At 41.4% G+C, this 19,185-nt stretch overlaps 1 protein-coding gene across 1 annotated transcript in view; it reads right to left on the bottom strand.

Annotated features, from left to right (window-relative positions):
* The window catches only part of SORBS1 (sorbin and SH3 domain containing 1), a gene marked incomplete at its 5' end in the record, with an annotated part of 69,323 nt that overhangs the window by 39,444 nt on the left and 10,694 nt on the right, over window positions 1-19,185 (bottom strand). The window contains 8 exons of the mRNA XM_029085899.1: window positions 2,453-2,515; window positions 2,855-2,929; window positions 4,066-4,129; window positions 5,645-5,820; window positions 9,588-9,617; window positions 14,674-14,821; window positions 17,205-17,576; window positions 18,134-18,940. Coding sequence (XP_028941732.1) covers window positions 2,453-2,515; window positions 2,855-2,929; window positions 4,066-4,129; window positions 5,645-5,820; window positions 9,588-9,617; window positions 14,674-14,821; window positions 17,205-17,576; window positions 18,134-18,940 — 1,735 coding nt within the window. The remainder of the gene's footprint in view (window positions 1-2,452; window positions 2,516-2,854; window positions 2,930-4,065; window positions 4,130-5,644; window positions 5,821-9,587; window positions 9,618-14,673; window positions 14,822-17,204; window positions 17,577-18,133; window positions 18,941-19,185) is intronic.

Raw genomic sequence — 19,185 nt, 5'->3', positions numbered from 1 at the left:
TCAAAGAAGAACTTTTAGCTCCTCTTCTGACTTCTCCTGGTGAATGAATCAGAAGGTTTAAGTTACAAACAGATGGTTATTGACTCTGGTGTGCTTCAGGTTAAAAAATATCGAAGGTCAATTTTCAGGCCAATTCCCATATTTAAAACCTAAATGACATAAAAACATATATTTATTTATTTAATTTTATCACATTGAATTGTTGACAGAACTGACTGGTAGTCCTACATAAAAGATGGGTTTATTCAGATAGCAAAATACTTGGTAGATCACAAAACTCTCTGCCCCCACAAATACAGAGATGAACAAATGTCTAAAACTATTTTCACAGCCATTCACCTCTCTTATTTAGCACTGATGAACAATGGAAAAACTGATGTACTTACTTGAAGAGAAATGTCAATATTCATTATAGCTCATCATTCAGACAGGAAAATCATACAAGAAAAAAATTCACTGCAGATAAGTGCTATTTTCCAATTGCTAATACTCTAATATCCACAATAATAAGAACAGGTAAGTTTTGTCTCCGAGTACCTTAGGAAGAACAGTGTCTAGGTTTTTTCCCTTTTTACAGCAGGGAATAATGAAACACAAAAATCTGGAATTACTTGATAAAGATTAAGAAGTAAATCAGAGAGATGAGCATTAAAACAAGACCTTCCAGCCCTCAGAGCTACATTTTATCTGTGGGACCCTCCTTAATGTAGCAAAGTATCACTAATTTGTAGTTTCAAAATCCAATTCCTTTAGTGAGAAGAGGCTGTTCCCCTGTAGTTCCTAGAGAATCTGCAGGTTTGTTTTTTGGGTTTTTTTTTAAGGATTGGCCAAAATCTCTACATTTCAATACTCATAGACTCTAAAGGTATTTTAGAGGGGAGCCCAAATCTTGATGTTTCTAGGAGATTCTGTGCATCAATCCAAAGCAAAAAACTCTGACACCGATTGTATGAAATTGAGGCTTCAATCTATCTCTGTATAAACACTTTGCAGCTGAGTATATCACTTCTAAATGTTTCCTAAACATGAAACATGCAGTCCAACCCATCTACATCCTAAGATAGTCTGGATTCCTTATCAAGTAAAGAATCCAAACAGATATGGAAGAAATATTTCCCAATGTATTGAAAATAAAGAGCAAGTGTTTGGTCCAATAAAATTTCAACTACCTAAACCAGCAAATTATTTCCATATGCACTTCCCATAGGGGACATCTATAAGAAACCAGACTCTTAACATATCATCATTGGTTTTGCAAGCTACATTAGTTCAGACAAACAGTAAAATGGATTTTCAAACTTCACTACAAACAGAAAAATTGAATATCTGTAAAACTCCTTTATCAACTAGTTATTTAGGCTCTTTGATTCTGTGTGACACTGGTCCACATTCATTTTAACAGTGAAATGCACCTTACATCTCCTAGTCTTCTTTAAGCACCTCAGCTAGAACCCGTATTGTATGCTTTCTTCTTACACACTACCCACCAGATGTTTAAAATAAACATTGAATTAAATGGTTAATAAATAGTTTCACCAGGGTTGGCTAGAGGCACACACTAAGTAGGCAAGTTCCTAAACCACAGTATCTAAAGTGATACCAAAGGACTAAGCCAATAAGGCCGCCATCAATAACAATCTCCCCATCAGGGAATGTGTATGTTCAACGCATGCAGCGGATTCCTGTGTTTCTCATAAATAACTGTTTTCATGCATATGCAAACAGTTACAGGTTTATCAGTGCAACAGATACTATTTCACCATCCCTGAAACATGACTGCAAAGAATTCTGGTTTGTACCTGAAGTTTAAAGGAATCTGCTGAGCACATTAAGACAATAAGATAAAGACAGTGTTATTTCAAGTTGCAAGATGGGCTGATGAGACTGTCAAACACTATCCTTGCCTAGATATTTCAAGTGCACCTAAGGCCAGCCCTGAACCTATGTTACCAAGTTATATTTGTTTTAAAATACTACATTGAGGGACTGGTCCAAAACCCACTGAAGCAAGCAGCCTTTTTACCAACAGACTTCAGTGGCATTTTGGGTTTGGCCCTAATAGTGTGTTAATATTCAAAACCAGAAGTAAATATTTAAAGAAATTTATTGATCCGAAGGGGGAGTGGGAGAAATCTCAGTTAAACCACATCTTTACACATAAGTCAGCATTCTAAGCATGTTAAATAATCACTGCACGCACACAGCGAAATGCAATTGATAAGCGCATAAAATCAAGCAAGCCCCAAGTCTGTGGCATTAGTTAAAAACTAGTTACAAAGCCAGAGGAGCACTGCAAAGCCAAAAAGGCATCATACAATCAAGGCAATGTTTAGAGTGCAGCAAATCATTATGAGGCAGCATAATGCTCAGCAACTAGAAAAAACTCCAGGAAGAAAATAAATGGATAAGGCAGCATTTGTGCAGAAAAATAGACGTGGTCCTTTATTATTACCTTCAGAGATAGGACTAGGAGTAGACGCAGGAAACTGGTATGTAGGAGAATAAGGATTGTCTTCTGCAGCAGAGAAAAGCAGTGGATTTTGAGACTATCCACACTGAAGTGGAGGTTCTGCTTCATCCCCCAATTTCCTATGACCGTATGATTTTATTGCCTACTTTAATAATACTAGAGCAAATGGCATCATACTTTAAAAAAAAAAAGGTTAACTGATTAGCAAAGATTTAGTTATTTTATGCATCACACAAGAAGGTATACTGGGCATAACTGAATTTCCAGCCAGTGTAACACATGGGTAATGAAAATCTAGCCCCTGAATCTAGTTACTGTTAGGGTGCTATAGTACAGTTAACTCAAAGCACAAGACAACAGATATTCTGACTAAACTTCTGGTACCTTCAGTTTTTTGCTGGATTTCAGGAAGTTCAGGAAATATGTAGGTAGGGCAATAAGGGTTTTCTTCAGGAGTGTCTAAGGAGAGGAACATGATTTGCAAAAAAAGAACAGAGAGGACAGATTTAAAGGGGAAGAAAGGTGAGACAAGAATCCATATAAGCTGCAGAACAGTCCCTCTCGTGCTGATGTTCCAGCATGACACAATCTAGATGCCTCTTTGCTCATTGCTGCCTGCATGTCTGGCCCCTGCAAGAGATCTTGGAAGCCAAGGGTTCTGAATTCATTCTCCTCTTTCTGAAGCATGGGCTCTGGCTGAGCTGAAGAACCTCTGTTAGGAGCACTGGGATTAGGAAACAATTCAACTCTTTCTCATTCCGTCCAAAACAACACGGCATCTATATAAGCATAAAGCTCATCATGACAGCACCTGCAGCGGTGAACACAGCTCCAGTTTTGCATGCTTTATGTTTTATTATATAAGCGCAGTTCTGAATTGCATGTCAGGCTCTTCAGAGGGTTCAGCTTGCAAATGCTACTGCAGCCATTTCTCACACAGAGAACAAACATGAACGTATCAGCAGCCAGGCACAGAAGTGCCCCATAGGAGGGGATTCCTTGAGAGCACACCACTACAAAGTTTGCAAGTGCTCACCACAATATTACCTTTTGAAATGAAAAAAATTGAGGTTTTGAAAAAGCAGAGTTCAGATTCTAAACTCACAAAAAAAAAATCAATGGAAACCTTTCCACTGGTTTCAGCGAGTTGCAAATCAAGCTTTACGATGCAGGTACTAAAGCTTTACAGTGTAAAAAGTTCTCTCCTATGCACAGAACATTTTCAGTGATATCCTACTATCCTTTAAAAGTGTGTGTGGAGGGTGAGGTTGGCTGCTAAAACCAGCGTTCAGGGATCTATTTTCTCTAAGTAAGGAATTATTAGCAGCTTTCTGATCTCAGATAGTACTCTTAATTTCATGAGAGCACTGTAGTTCACCTTTCAGAACTACTCAGATCTTTCTTTGGACTTCACTGTTCTCTCACCTTTGACTTCAGAGATTTCAAACACATTGGTTGAGTTCTGTGGTGCAGAGCAAACACTAGTTAACATAAATCACTTATTTAACATCCAAGTACAATTCTTCACATAATTGAAACAAACTGTTATCAAGGTAGTCTTTCAAAGTAAATAAAAAGCATCTGTGTTACAGTACCTCTGTTTAGCTTGTGGATCTGTTTGAACATCGTCTTGTACCAGTCCTTCGACCTGTCTGTATTCTATTGGAAAAAAAAAATACACATAAATAATCACAACCATGAATTCTACTAGCCTTTCAAATTTCTTACAAATCTTCCAGCAATGAAAAAGGTTTATACTCTGGTTCCTATTTCATTTATTATCACTGACTACCTAAAAATCAAGGCCATAAAAAATTCATACTTTGAAATATGATTTCAAATCTGATTTCATTCAGATATATAATCTCATATGTAAAGAAGCTACAGGCTTCACTCAAGGTGCTAATAATGTGCAAGCTTTGCAGGAGTAGGTTGTAACCTGTGTAGAACTGTAGCTTGTGTGGAAGGTTTTGCATATTAATCTGATTTGATACCTAAAAAGACACCTTGTCTGTTTTAGTCATACAAACCAATTTCCTAAGTATTCAGTGGACAGTTAGAAACATTTAGTGTTCAAGTCACTCCAGACACTAGTTGTAAGAATAATTCTTTTCATTATAATTTCATAGAATCATAAAATGATTTGGGTTGGAAAGGACCTTAAAGATCATCTAGTTCCAACCCCCCTGCCATCAGCAGGGACACCTTCCACTAGACCAGGTTGCTCAAAGCCTCATCCAGCCTGACCTTGAACACTTCCAGGGAGGGGACATCCACAGCTTCTCTGGGCAACCTGTTCCAGTGTCTCACCACCCTCACAGTGAAGAATTTCTTCCTAATATCTCATCTAAACCTGCCCTCTTCCAGTTTAAAGCCAATACCCCTTGTTCTATCATTAAGGGCCCTTGTAAAAGGTCCCTCCCCAGCTTTCTTGTAGGCCCCTTCAGGTACTGTAAGGCCGCTATAAGATCTCCCCGGAGCCTTCTCTTCTCCAGGCTGAAAAGTCCCAACTCTCTCAGCCTGTCCTCATAGGCAAGGTGATCCAGCCCTCGCATCATCCTCGTGGCCTTCTCTGGACTTGTTCTAACAGGTCCATGTCTTTCTTGTGTTGGGGGCTCCAGAACTGGACACGGTACTCCAGGTGGGGCCTCACAAGAGCAGAGTAGAGGGGGAGAATCACCTCTCTTGACCTGATGGCCACGCTTCTCTTGATGCAGCCCAGGATACAGTTGGCCTTCTGTGCTGCAAGCGCCCATTGCCGGCTCATGTTCAGCTTCTCATCCACCACTGCTCCCAAGTCCTTCTCTTCAGAGCTGGCCTCAAGCCACTCATTGCCCAGCCAATTTCCCCTCAATATTGAATGAACTTAAACATGTTGTATAAAAGAAATATCTGTCTTACAAGATTTCTAAAATGAGACAAAACTCTCCCTTAGCTGCTAAGTGTGAATGATACAGAAGAACAGAAAACAGTATTCTCAAATATGATGGAAAGAAATATTAATTTTTAATTTTTTCCCCTGAGGCAGCTGAAACAGGTCATTGATAGCAAAGGGAAGCATTCATAATGAAATACATTGGAACTAGTCTTCCCTTAAATCTCTGCAATCTCTGGTGCTTTAGTAAATTCCCTGAGCCCCAAGGTAGGCAGAAGCTAGCCCAGGTGTTGTCTTACCCTCAGTGGAATGCCAATATCATCAACAGAGGTATCAGCCAAATGCTGAGGGCTCTTGACAATGCTTCTCTTCTCCTCCATTGCTTTCTTCTCACTTGGCACTGTCTCCTGAACCGGTTTGTCCCGTATGAGTGAGGAGTCAACTTTATCAGAAACTAGTCTTTCTGGCACTGAATCTGGAAATGAAAGTGGGGGATTCTTACCTCATCCCCACATCAAACTGCATCACCATATTCCATTCTTTTAAGGCAAAAATCCTAGCAAGTAGTTGATGAGACAGACTATGTCACTGCTAGCTGTGGTTAGCATCTGGACTGAAGAAAATCTACCAAGAAAATGTTTGTTGCCAGCAAAAGCAGGCTAGCATCTCTCAGGTAGCCACCTTCACACATCTTGTGACAGTCTCAGCTGTCACATATGTAAGACAACAGAAAATTCTCATTTTAAGGACTGTTTGAGGGTTGGTTTTTTTGTGTCTTTTTGACTAATTAGCAACTCTGCATCTCATTCTTTATCAGAAAGCATCAGTGATACAGTCTCCTAGACATCTTTTTCTGCTGGTGATTTCAATCTAGTGGAGCATCCTACATGGTAGCGGGGTACTACTTTTTAACAGCCTGCACCCACCTGCTTGACAATCCAATTTGTTACAGTCAGCATATGATGCTTCCAAGTTCATCTCTGTGCTCTAACCTGAGTTTGTAAACAACAAATTCCACTGCTGTTTAGCATATGTATAACTCATCTTGCACATGAGTCTGCATAAAGATGGGGGGAAACAACTAATCACTCCAGACCGCTTTGCTTCCACCTGGAATTCCTTGAAGCTGCCTGACTGACACTCATGCACAGCAGCAGGCACCACCATCAACGCTGGCCAAGGAACCAAGGGAGCTCAGGTTGCTCTGAAACTCTACTATGCTATGGAGAGCACAGCAACCTTTAGGCTCTGCCGAGGAGTTTTTCTATGTGGATTTTCTGGAGAAGAAACATCTGTGATTTTACAGTCTGCCTCATCAAGACTTTGCCAAGTCCTATCGTTTTTACATCACTGCATGCATTGGAAAGAAGAGAGAGAGAGAGGAAGATGTTTATTCACATGCACATCACCATACTGCCCAAAGCTATTAAATGTGCAGAAATCTGAAAGGGGCAGTTAACAGAGGAAAGGCTCGTGCATAAGAAAGCATTGGTCTGTTGGTACCTTGAGCAAACACAATTCTGCCCTGTGAAATTCAGAACGTGAAGGATTTGTGTTTCAGTGGCTGGTTTGAAATTACCATCAAACTTTAAGTCTTCCTCCTCTTTCAGAAAAATGAAATGTTTATAAATGTTCAAAATGGGGCAAAGTATCTATTAAACATCTACCCTTGTTTAGCATTTTCATCCTAGTTCCCCACTCTGTGAATGTGTGTGCACTGTCTTTTGGTCCGTTCGTGCCTCTTGTGTGCAGGGCTCTCCATTTTGTAGGAAGTATTTGGTCCATTCCCTCTCCTAAACTCCTTACTAAGCCTGTAAGAAGAGAGCATGGAAAGAACAACTGAAACTAGACTATTCTGCCATGACATTGAAGACCAAAAGGAAGCAGGTTTTTGGACGTGGATGAGGATGTACAGAGGTTGTAAACTTTAGGAAAGATCACAGATTCGTTCCATTACTTATCATTGTCACTGCTGATGTTACAAGGCCTGAGCTTCTGGTCTAGAAAAGTCCTTATTTTCTGCAGGATAAAGAATTCAGTGCCAGAAAAGGTCACAAAGTCCTTAACAGGACTGGTAAATATATATTTTCTTTTTTATTCCCTAGCTCCCTGCACTGGAAAAGTAGTTTGATGTTTGCCAGGTAGACCCTATCTGAAACTATGATGAAAATCTTCAAAATACCTACTATAGATGGAAACAACTGGGTAAATGTATCGCAATCTGACTTACCAGTACCACAGCCATAATCTAAGCAAAATCTTTATTTTGATTATTTAGCAAAAATAAACCCCACCATCTGGCCTGTGCCAACCATCTCCTGACTGCAAATTCACATCTTGGTATTATAACATGAAGGTTTGGGAGATATCTAGGATAGCATAGGCAGGGGGAAAATCTACCAGCCAGTTAAAACATACTTTGAAAGAGTTTTCAGAAGTATTTTTTGGAGTGTACTTAAAACTGGTCGAAGGTGCTGGACTGACAACCCTGGAGACAGGAAAGACCTGTCTGACAGCATGAGCTGTATTAGGACAAGCCCTCCCTGTGCTCCCTGCTAGGTTTCTAGGTCCACAGGACTCAGCCAAGAGGACGACTTCATAGAATCATAGAATGGTTTGGGTTGGAAGGGACCTTAAAGATCATCTAGTTCTTTAATCACTCCAAACTTCATCCTCTTCCAGTTTGGCTGCTCAGCTGACAGTGCAAACAGACACCTGCTGCATGGGTGTCTTTGCAGAGGGAAGAACTATAGAAGACATCTTTCACCACAGACTTCCTACAATACCCTACATCTGAGAGAATAATGGCAAAACTTTCACACTGACTGATTTGCCATACAGATCAAATGACTTCAAAAGAGTTTATGGAGATATGTACCAGGGTTTGAGGTATTTAAAAATCAGAGAGTCAAATCTGGTGCCTAATCACCCACATAACCAGACTGCACCAACCAGCACACTCCATGGTACCTGAGCCGTCCTTTTGCAAGAGCAGCAGCAATATACGGGGTTCCACAGCAATAAAAGTTTTACCGCTATGACCAAGAGGACATAAAAAGCAGGGAGAGAGGTGGCACCCATCAGCTTTTTGTAGTTGTTTTGGTACACTGAGAGCAGGTGCAGACCCAGCTGTGCCACACTACACTCTTCCAGACCGAGGATCGTTCGGGCTGTAACAAACGGCTTTGCGGCTATCTCTAGTTTAGAAAACAAAGGAGTTCCCAATAATGAAGGGAAACACCTTGAGAAGTTGAAAACCAACAGGAAACCTCTGGACTTGCAGGCAAGCACTGAACTTGCAGCCAAGTGGCATCCAATGGGACAACACCTACAAGAAGGGAAGGAGCTGCTGGCGTTAGCTCTTATGCAACCTGTCACCTCAGCAGGGTGGCAGGAGGGATGAGGGTCAGGCTGGTGTGGATGCCGAAGGAACCTGGTAGATGAAGTCAGATCAGGTCAGCAACTGTCTCATAGGCAGATGCTGTCTGCATGGGGTGCGCTCCACTAGTCCAGGGCTCACACAGTTGAGAAAGAGCATGCAGTACTGGCTTCCCTGTGTTTCTATTTGTGATATTTAAAGTGCTTAGACACTCTCTGTGACTCTCTTCTCTCCCTCCTCTGCATTTACGACAGCATGGGGTGGGCGGAGGGAAAGATGATCAGAAAACCACTAGATCTTCTTTCAAGGAGAGGCTCTCACACCCACTGCAAGAGCAGAGTGCTGCCTGGTGAGAGAAGGGTGGCAAGTACACGTGCATACTTGCACACTACAATTTTATAATCTATTTCTTGACATCTAGCACAAATACTTCTGCTCTTGAGTCATGTAAATACTAATTTTTATTTCCCTTCCTCCTCCCTCATCACAAGCAAGACTAATACTAATGGCTGTGTAGAAAAACTCAAGACTATGCCCTAAGGGAATAAACCTAAAAGGTTCAAAAGGCAGCTCCAAAACTCAACTAGAACAATCAAACTTTATGTAAATCTTATGACTAAGGAGGAACATAAAAGTAATTCAGGGTTTTGATATATTAACATGTGGCCACACAGGTAGCACTGGGAGAGAAGACTGAAATAAAACATTCAGTGATCTGGACTAAGCCAGGACAAATATTTATACTCATTCCTTTGCAATTCCTGGGAAGTGTGTTTGCTAAAGGTACTCCACAACCTAACAAAGCAGCAGCTTTTTTCCAGCAGAGGCAGCAGTTGAGGGATAGCAGACCTTTCACATCATACCTGCCAGGCTACTAAGCCTTTTTTGCTGTTCTGTGGTAAGGAACAAAACAAAACAAAAAGAAATACAGAACAAATGGGTGAGACACAAACAGCAAGTGCTCTGTTGCTGCTTTTCTGACAGGCAAGAAATACTCTGTAGAGAGAATGGCAGCAGCTGCTGGAGAGAATCTGTTTTCAAATACTCTGCCAAAGTGACAGCTCACAGTCCCTTCTCCACACTGCAGCCTCATGGAATAATACAAATCTGATGACGCAGTGACCAGTATGTTTGCAAAGAGCATTTTTTTTTTCTTCACATCAGAGAATGAAAAAAGTTGGACAGGAGAAAAATTGTAAAGATTCACAGAGTCAAACAACTTGATAACTAACTCTGTTACCATTAACATGAATTCCATTTTGAAACAATAATGCTGTAGTATTTCAAAGGGATGTAGAAAAGGATCAAGTCATTGCTGATTCTTGCTGAGTCTCATCACATACTACCAAGCCATGGACTTGGTGATTTGCGCACAGACACAGCTTGGTTAAGGCTTGGATTCTCAGAATGGTCCCCTTGGTCTAGGGCCTTTCATTACTGAGTTCCCAGACTGGGACATTTGTGTTATCTTCCAGCATGTTTAACCACCCTAAAGTTGATGCTCACAGTTGCTTTCTAAAGGGATGCCCAAATGACTTGCCCAAGTCACAGCTGGGAATAAACCAAGAATTCTTAGCTCTCTGTTTGCTCTTTCTACTCCTTAGCAATTAATCCTTTCATTTAAAACATGAAAGCCATTTGAAAAGAATAAACTATTTTACTGACATACAAAAACTCTTCAAAGCTCATACTGTTAATGCAAAGCTCTCAAAACTTAATATACTAATCACACCTGTTATATATTCATAAGAAACCATGCCATGCAATGCCTGCCCAGTAAATAACTGTGCTTTGGGGTGGTGTGGGACACTTGTCAAGCAAGTCTGCAGCAGGTAACAGTCCTCTGGTTGTATGCTGTTTGCTAGCAGAACCCATCTTCACTAGATATTTGTAGTAAGTGGATCAAATTCAGCAAGACTGATATTTCCCCTCTCTCAGTGCAGCTCCCTCACCAGTATCTATGAACTTTGTTCTTTAACCCCAGCACTTCTGCTCTGCTAAGGACTGATGGCAAATTGCTTGTGTACATTATGCTCACATGATAGCTGACAACGTGTGAAACAAACCCCTGTGTGCAATGGGCAAAAGGAAGGGTTGGCAATCTGAACCTGAAAAGTAGATGGGAACCACCTGCTGCAGGGTTCACTCTTCTAAGCAGGCTACCAGGATTAGGCTGGTGTAATATGAGAAAGGAGAAAAAATGGGAGTGAGGTTGGTCTCAGCTTCAGCCGTCACCTTCACTGATGAGAACTGCATTCAGTTGCTAAGGTGACAAAAACCTGTGGTTTAGAGTTGATGCTAAAGAGCTCTTTCCTATCTCTTCTTCCACAGAGGAGTGAATATCATGAATGAACACACTTTTCATTTAAAAAAAAAAAAGTACTTTTTCCATGAAGAGGAGCTTTCCTTTTCACTTGTGTCTCTGAGAGCTGCTGATGGATAGAAGCAGGAGCAGGAGGTGTTTGCTATTTCACTCTCCTGCCTGACCAGAGACAGCTTGTAGCCCCAGGCACACACTAGCTAACTGAGGCTTTCATCCTTCATCTTGTGTTCTGGGACTGTAAGCAAAGACCAAAACCTCACAGGCTTCTCAGAGAAAGGGTCCAGCAGAGGAATATAACTGCTGGCAACAGTAAAAGAATGATTATAGATGCCTTCAGAGTTCCCAGATGAGGGAGCACTGGAAGAGACTAAGACTTGAAACCAGTAAAAAAGGGAACAGGAAACAAGTATTTGAGTACGTGTTCAGTGCTAAATAAAGGTGTCAAACAAGAAAATTCATCAAGATACATATGAAAGGAAGAAATTCTTACCTTGGTGCTAGGAATGAACAAGAGAATCTGAAATAACTTGTTTATAAGCACAAATCTTATTCAGTTGGTAATACTGAAATCCACCAGAAAAAATTCTGAGATCTCTCATTACAACTTACTGAGTAAGGTCAAGCAGACAAAAAAAGGATATAGTCTAGTTTCTGTGCTTCAAATGTCATTACCTCTTTCTAAGGCTCCGACAGCTCCAAATCAAAGGGTCTTACCTGCTTACCGATTAATAAACTAGCAGATAAAGTATAAAATAGGATAGTAGGTGATGTCTGCTACCACAGTCACTCTAGAGAATAAGATAACCAGCTCCTTAAAAAGCAATCAATAAAACACTGAGGAGAAAGCAAGCCACGGTATCCATGTGGAAGGCTAACCAAACTACTACAGTTCTGAGAATGCCAGAATTAAAATGGCCTTGAAATTTCTAATTCAGAGGGTATTTCACAGCACATAAGAGGACTTTATATCAAGTCTCATCTTGACATGAAGGAATTTATTTCAGCACAAAACACAATTAACCATTCAGTGGAAGGCGGATGATAACCTAGTAACAATTTGTCATACGCCATGAGACCAAAGTAGTTTTGAATAGATAAGGCCTATAAAGATGAAACCAAATACGAGTCAGCCAGGACAGAAATGTAATAGATAACTAATCTCTGAGAACCATTTTAAAATGGTAAGTGAGCAAAAGGAAACCTTAATGCTATGCTGGGATAAAGCCTAAATAGGAATGGAAGCATAAGGAATGGTAAGAAACCCTCAATACATAAAAAGATGGAAAAGTAAGAAAATGCATACCTATGAGTAGGTAACATATGCTGGAAAGTGAAAGAAAACAACAATGGACGTGAAAGAATTAACAGAATGTCTCTGAGACTCAAAAATAGGTTTTGAGATACATAAAGAATAAACAGAAACCTAGCAATTATCTTGTTCTTTTACCAAATAGGTACAGTGGAACTGTTAATAAGAGAGCAGAAACGATGACACAGCTGATTACTATTTCCATTCTGCATTTGGAAAAAAAAGAAAAAAGAAAAAAGTCTGACGTCCTACTGCCTGATGGAGAAATACTTTCCATTTCAACAGTAACTAAGGAGTATGCTGAATGACAACAACTGAGGTCAGATACATGAAAATTAGAACATTCATACAAACTGTACCAAAGAGTTTTAGAGCAGTTTTCTGCTCTAAAGAAAGCAGTTATGGAGAGAGCAGCTCACTGGACCATTAGCATTCATCCTCAGTATGTCTTGGAATACAAAGGAAACTCCACAGGACAAGGAAGAAAGCAAATGTACCAACCTTTGAAAAGCATTAGTGTTATGACATCTGTCTGTCAAGTCAACAATAGTGCCAGAAAAAAAAAAAATTGTAATGACTTATATGGGATTTTACTAATAAATACATAGTATGACACATGCAATGTCAGTCAATACAGATTTATGACCAACATGCTTTGTCAAACCAATTCAATATGATTCTTGCAAATTACAAACTCAACTAATATAGACTAAAAAAAGATGCACTAGAATCAGGCCATGATCTATATCAGAGTCAACAAAAATGTGATGAGAGAAGGCTTTTCAGTCTATCAGGATACAGTGTCATGAGTGCTAATGGTCAGAGGCAAGACATATTCAGACACGACAAATTGTTAACTGTGAAGGTAATTAGTAAGCGGAACAATCTGACATAAGGTGTCTGAGAGCCAGTGTGTATGTATCATCATATTATACAGATTTGTTTCTTGTGCTCTTAAGATCTACAGAGAGAAAATATCCTTATGTGGTAGACACTGAAATGCTCCACATTTAATGTGAAAACCAACCAAAAGAGTATCCCACCTCAAGAAAGTCAACAAAAAGTTTTGAGATAAAAAGGTTGTCTAAAATAATATTTTCTCCTCTTGAAGCAGTTGAGGAATCCAGACACCCTCATTAAGAAGCACATAAGTAAAGCAGCTTCTGATGCTGACAAAAAGGAAGAGACAACCTACTCATTACCCTTATAATCAGCTGTGCTACAGCGAGGACACTACCTTCCGGATGAAAGGCTGAAGTCTGTTTTAAAAAGGCACTGGAAAAAAAAAAAACCCCATGAGGGGCTACAAAGAAGCACACACCTGTAATTAGAATGACTACAATATGAGGAGTGCAGGTCTTCCCCTTGTTTTCTGATTATATTTTTTTTCTCTGCAAAAGGTTAAGTCGTAGCATTGTAGATTGGAATCTGCCTGCCCTGGAGATCCTTAAGCCCACTGGAAACCAAGGTAAATTGGACTGCATCTGTAGGGCCCTTTATAAGCTAGTCTTCAGTGATGCACAATGAATTGGGAGGCTGGGGCAATGCCAGCCATCAGGAGAAGTAAAAAGGGGTAGCAAAGTTTCCCTCTAATGCCAGGGGTAAAGAGATACAACTACCCATTCAGATGGAGCTGTTGTGAGGCAGAGAAAGGTTTACACTGGTGAACATGGGAGTGCTCAAAACAAGGTGGTTTTGTTCACACACAAACCCAGACCTCAAGGACTACTGCAGCATGAGTCTGAGTTGATATAGTTATGGACAAAGGAACAAATTGCCAGGTTCAAACTTATGGGCAAACTGATTATTTACTATTGGGTAAATTCTGCTGAGTATTCAGAGGTCAAATCTCTCCCACAGTAACTGAAAATATGGCTGCTTTCACACTGCAGTAGCTGAGAAGTAACATATCACCTTTTCCAGTGAGACACAACCTACCTCACGCTACCTTTGCTTCTGCTGACAGATAGATGAGAGTATAAATCCTTTTCCACTATGACAGGACATCTGATGGGGAATAAACTGTTACCCTGCAATAACTTACTCATATGTCCATAGCCCAGTTATAAGCCTCTCCCCCAGCCTCAGAGTGGCTTCTGATCCACAGGTTTTAATTAGAAAAAGTAGGCAGTGTCCCACGCCTCTAACCTCATACTTGCTTGTTGTATGCTTCAGTCACTACAACTTTCTGGAAGCAGCTTTGTTAGCTCTTAGTAGTCTGGACTTCACTGTCCACAGTGCACACATTCTCCATTTCCCTGTAGCATAACTGGCTGCTCAGTTTGAGCCACAAATATCTATACGCAAGTCTCCTTACCTCGATTGTGCTGCAAGAGGACAATAGTGGGATTGACAATTGTGGTAGAAGGATAGGCAGAGGAAGACTTGTTGATTGAAGTGAAGGAGGTTGGATAATCACTACCAGTGCCAGGCTGGGGCACTTCATTCAGCACAGGACCTGGGTCCTGAAAAGGAGAGCAACACATTATTAACAGCTTGCAAAAGGTTGCTACACTGGGAAAATCTGGAAAAAAAAACCCAAAACTTTTTAAGTTGAATGAGATGCATTATCATAGCAAATTTTAGTAAAAAAGGCATAAGCATGAGTGTTACCCTGCTCCTTGTATGTACCCTGCTCGTTGTTAATGCAATTAGTTTACTAAGGCAGTACTATAATTATTTGGTGTTGGGTTTCACAACTCCAACCCCAAAAGGCAGCACTAAATTTATCCATCAGACTCTCTAGAGCAAATATAGGGTGCCAGAAATTAGCAAATCTGGTTAGGGGGGAAGACACAGACATCTTTCCCCTGATACATACACACAAAAACATCTGTTTTAAAAGTATTCCTTTCATAGCAGGAAGTCAGACATGCAAAACTCATGCAGTTCTGGAGTGAAATATTATTACTGCAGCTGGTTTTGTAGGGAAAGTCCAAGGAATTAAGTGAGCACCATCGCTCAGGAGACAATGTGACACCTACCTGGTAAAATAATGAAAACAGATAGAGGGTATAAAGTAGGACTCAAGCAAGGAAGGTACTCAACGTGGCTTTGCCACTGGAGCACAGATAGCAAGTTGCTTTTGTCCTCCTAAAGCTCTCTGCTTCATTATTTGCCTATTTCAAACCTACCTCTGGTATCACCACAGCTCTGATTGTTCAGTAGAAATACAGGATGTGTCATCTGGGAGACTTTAAAAACCAGTTAATCTTTGAAACATCTCAGTCCTGGGATACCGGGCTTTTGTTGGTAGAAGGGGAAAAACAGAAAGAAGAACTGTGTGTGCCAGTGTAGGCTGAGATTTTTCAAAGCTTCTTAAGGAATTTGGACACAAAATTACCATTAATGGGGAATGAGAATCCAAACAAAGAGAGCATGGAACAGCGTACCAGATTTCTGCACTCTTGCTACTCCACCGTCTGACTGAAATGTTGCATCTGTAAAATGGACTGAGCATTCAGAGGGATCTTCATCACTATTAAAAAACCCCCTGAATATGCCCAGAATATTACTCCAGAAGAATCCCTACTTCTGGCTTTTCTGTCAAGTGCAATTCAGTGCTCTTCATACACACCACCATCAGGGGAAAGGACTTATAGGATCAGGCAGGGGGCTGAACAGGGGCCACAGTGAGTTCTGTCAGCAGAGCTCAGAAATAAATCATAGTGAGAATCTGCCAGAACAAGCATCTACAGTTTCTCCAACCCAGAGGGGAAATATGGAAGAACAATCCTGTTCTGCTGGATGGAGGTGATCTTGCTCCAAGCAGCATCTGATCAGGCCATAGACATTTCCTGAGAACAGAAAAGAATCAGTGGTCTTCAGAAACAGATGTTCCTAAGAGAGAGACACAGCCCCATTTTTCAGGCTGTGATAATACTGTAAACAATGCAATTTGGGAAAAGACTCTCTTTGCTCGACACCTATAGTGTCAGAGGGCAGAGAAACCATCATCATGAGAAGACAGGTTTTCTGTTGAACTTCTTACTTGCCCTTACAAGCAACCACATAAAACAAGTGGTGGTTGTTAGACTTCCAGTACAAGGAGGGTCAGGTATTTTTTTTTCATCCTCTACAACTTTAACTGAGAGCTACTTTTCCTCCTTGTCCCTTGGGACTTTTTAAAAATAGGTGATGAGCTTAAAGAGAAGTAAAACCTAATCCAAGAAGAATACAGTGAATTCCAAGTTAAAACTGTTGTGGTACTTTTTAATTGAATTCTTCAAAATTTTCCAAGAAAGCAATTCCAAACTGAAGAGAGACTCTCCCCCTAATCTATCCCACAGCACCTACATGCTTAGAAGGCTCTTAGCTCAGTAACTGTTTATTATTGCTTGTAGGTCATTGGATACTGGCAGTAATCTTACACTGATTTCAGCAGGGATTTGTGTAGAGACCATACGGTCTCGTGGCTTCAAGTGAACAGAAAGCCAGCCCTAACCTTTAAGTGGTCTGCTGTTGCTGCTTTAAATGTTATTCAGCGACAATTAAGGATGCTATTAAAAGAGCCTGAAGAGATCAGTTAGTTGCAGCTATTCTGTTTATACAGAATTCATAATTCTGAGCAAATCCTGAAGACTCTTAAGACGTGCATCACCCAGCAGAATGGGCATAAAGTGAGACAGTCAAATGTTGTTGCCAGAAGTCAATGGAAGGTTCAAAGCTGCACAAGGCAGGCAACATGCATGCACTAGCACAGGACGTAAACAAGGTTTCAGTTGTCATGCTGGTGGCAGGGAGTGAGTCATCACTCCTCTCTCAAGTTTAGTATTGCAAGAAGAAAGTAATTTTAATCAGGGAATATAAATTTAGGAAAAGGGCAAGGAGAGTACTTGGCAAGCTTACTGTATGTGAGATGACTCCAGTGATTTCAGGCTTCAAGACACTGTGCAAAGCCCCTGTGACTGGAGGGACAAGTGAAGGTGGTGATGAGAAGAATGGCAGTTTCGGGTAAACAGAGGGTAATGTGCCAGATGCGGAGGGTGCTTGGTTATGGTGGGAACCCCTCTGGAGATGTGGGGGAATGAAATCGTCTAGAGTCGGAAAAGTCAAGGGTGAGCCAGGAGAAACAGCCTCAGGGACTACGGAGCCTTGCCCAAAAGGAACCAGAGGTGGTGGTGGAGTGCTGGAGCTGCCTTCTTGCTGTCTGTCTGGATTAACCTGGAGGAGGGGGACTACTATAACTCCAGGCTGAGCTGTGCTGGTGGCAGTAGCATCCTGTAGGAAACAAGGTGTTGTTATGCAATGGGGGAAATTGGTACTTTAGTCTAACGCAGCCATATAGTGTCATGCAAGGATGCACCCAAAATGATACGAAGCCCCAACAGATTTTCTTTCCTTAGGGAGACGTACTTCTTCAGTTTTGCAACCCTGGCCTCTATGAACACATACAATTCTTCACAAAAATCTTCCCTTCTCTCACCACCCCTCTCCTCTAGTTCTGTGCAGTGGGGCTAAATCAAACCACAGAAGCATTAACCATCACATTACTGAGTTTGCTTCTTTTACACCTTCTTTTAAACAGAAAGATCCTCACCAGCCCAACCCAGTCCCTACAAACACCACACACACACAAACACACAGATCAATGCCGGGGGGGGGGGTTCACGCATGGGGTGTTAAATATTATCGAGTGAAGATCACAAGACTCAGGTGGCACGATAAGTGCTCAGAAATTAGGTAGGAGGAGAATAAAGCATTAAGGGAACATTGTAATGAATCGAAGAACCGTTCAGACGGCTGAAAGAAAACAAGGTTATGGAGAAAACATGTACCATGCTGCGTCCCATTGCCTTGTACGGTGGCTGTCGCTGCTGAGTAAGGTAAGGCTCTTTTCTCATCCTGTCCTCTGTGGCAGCTGTGCTCTGGGGCTCTAGCACTCTGTCCCTCACAGCTTGCAGAGGTGACGACTGAGTCCAGGAGGGTTGGTTCGCACCATAACTAACTGCGTCTTTATTGAGGACAATGTAAAAGGATGGCCTGGGAGGAATAGGAGGAGGAGGAGGAGCAGGAAGAGACTTTCCAGTATCTGTTACAGAGGAAACAATGTTGGTGGCTGGTGCCTGAGTGAGCTCAGCGCCCAAACTGGTGCTGGCTGCTGGGTCATGTGTGGTGCCAGTGGAATTTTCAGATGCAGCTGAGCAAGTGCTGTTAGATAAACAAGCTACATATAGTCTGGTGACCTTTTTATCCGCCTTCGTCTCATGACTGGAATTCATTCCAGCCTTACTACCGGGATCTGCCCTGTCAGGTTTACGTTGTATGGCTGATGCATCTGACGAGGAGTGGCTTCCCAAGAGTGGCTGCCCAGCATGCACCTCATCTTTGGGGCCTGAAGAGGGAGAATGCCCTGCTGGCAAGCCTTGCTTCCCACTGGGGATGGCCCCATAGGGAGTAGGTGATGAGAAATAACACCGTGCACTGGCATTTGGTGATGCACGCTGCGTATAAGGCTTGGGTGCATTCAGGTACACGCAGTCCATGATGGGCACTGGCAACAGATTGGTCACTCTAGTGTCAGTGCGAGGACGCCATGCAAAGCTTTCCTCTTTGGGAAGAGGAGGACGGGGAGGAGCAAGGGCCTGCCCAGGCAGAGTCAAGAAAGAAGAGAGGGAGCGAGGAAGCAGCACCAAATGAAAAGAAAAAGGAAGGAAAAATTAAATAAATTCAAAGAATGAATTTGATCATTAGACTTGGGTTAAGCAGGTTTTAATGCAGCAAGAATAAAAAAACAAAAACAGTATCTAGAAGGCCAGTCCAGAACTCACTCACACACACCACCTCAGGCATTCTCTCTCTCTGCAGCAGACAAACTTTACCCAGCTCT

This window comes from Antrostomus carolinensis, unplaced genomic scaffold (genome assembly GCF_000700745.2).
Source record: "Antrostomus carolinensis isolate BGI_N321 unplaced genomic scaffold, ASM70074v2 scaffold18997, whole genome shotgun sequence".
Lineage (NCBI taxonomy): Eukaryota > Metazoa > Chordata > Aves > Caprimulgiformes > Caprimulgidae > Antrostomus > Antrostomus carolinensis.
Note: the sequence above shows the minus strand (reverse complement) of the source record. Positions and strands in the feature narration are given on the sequence as shown.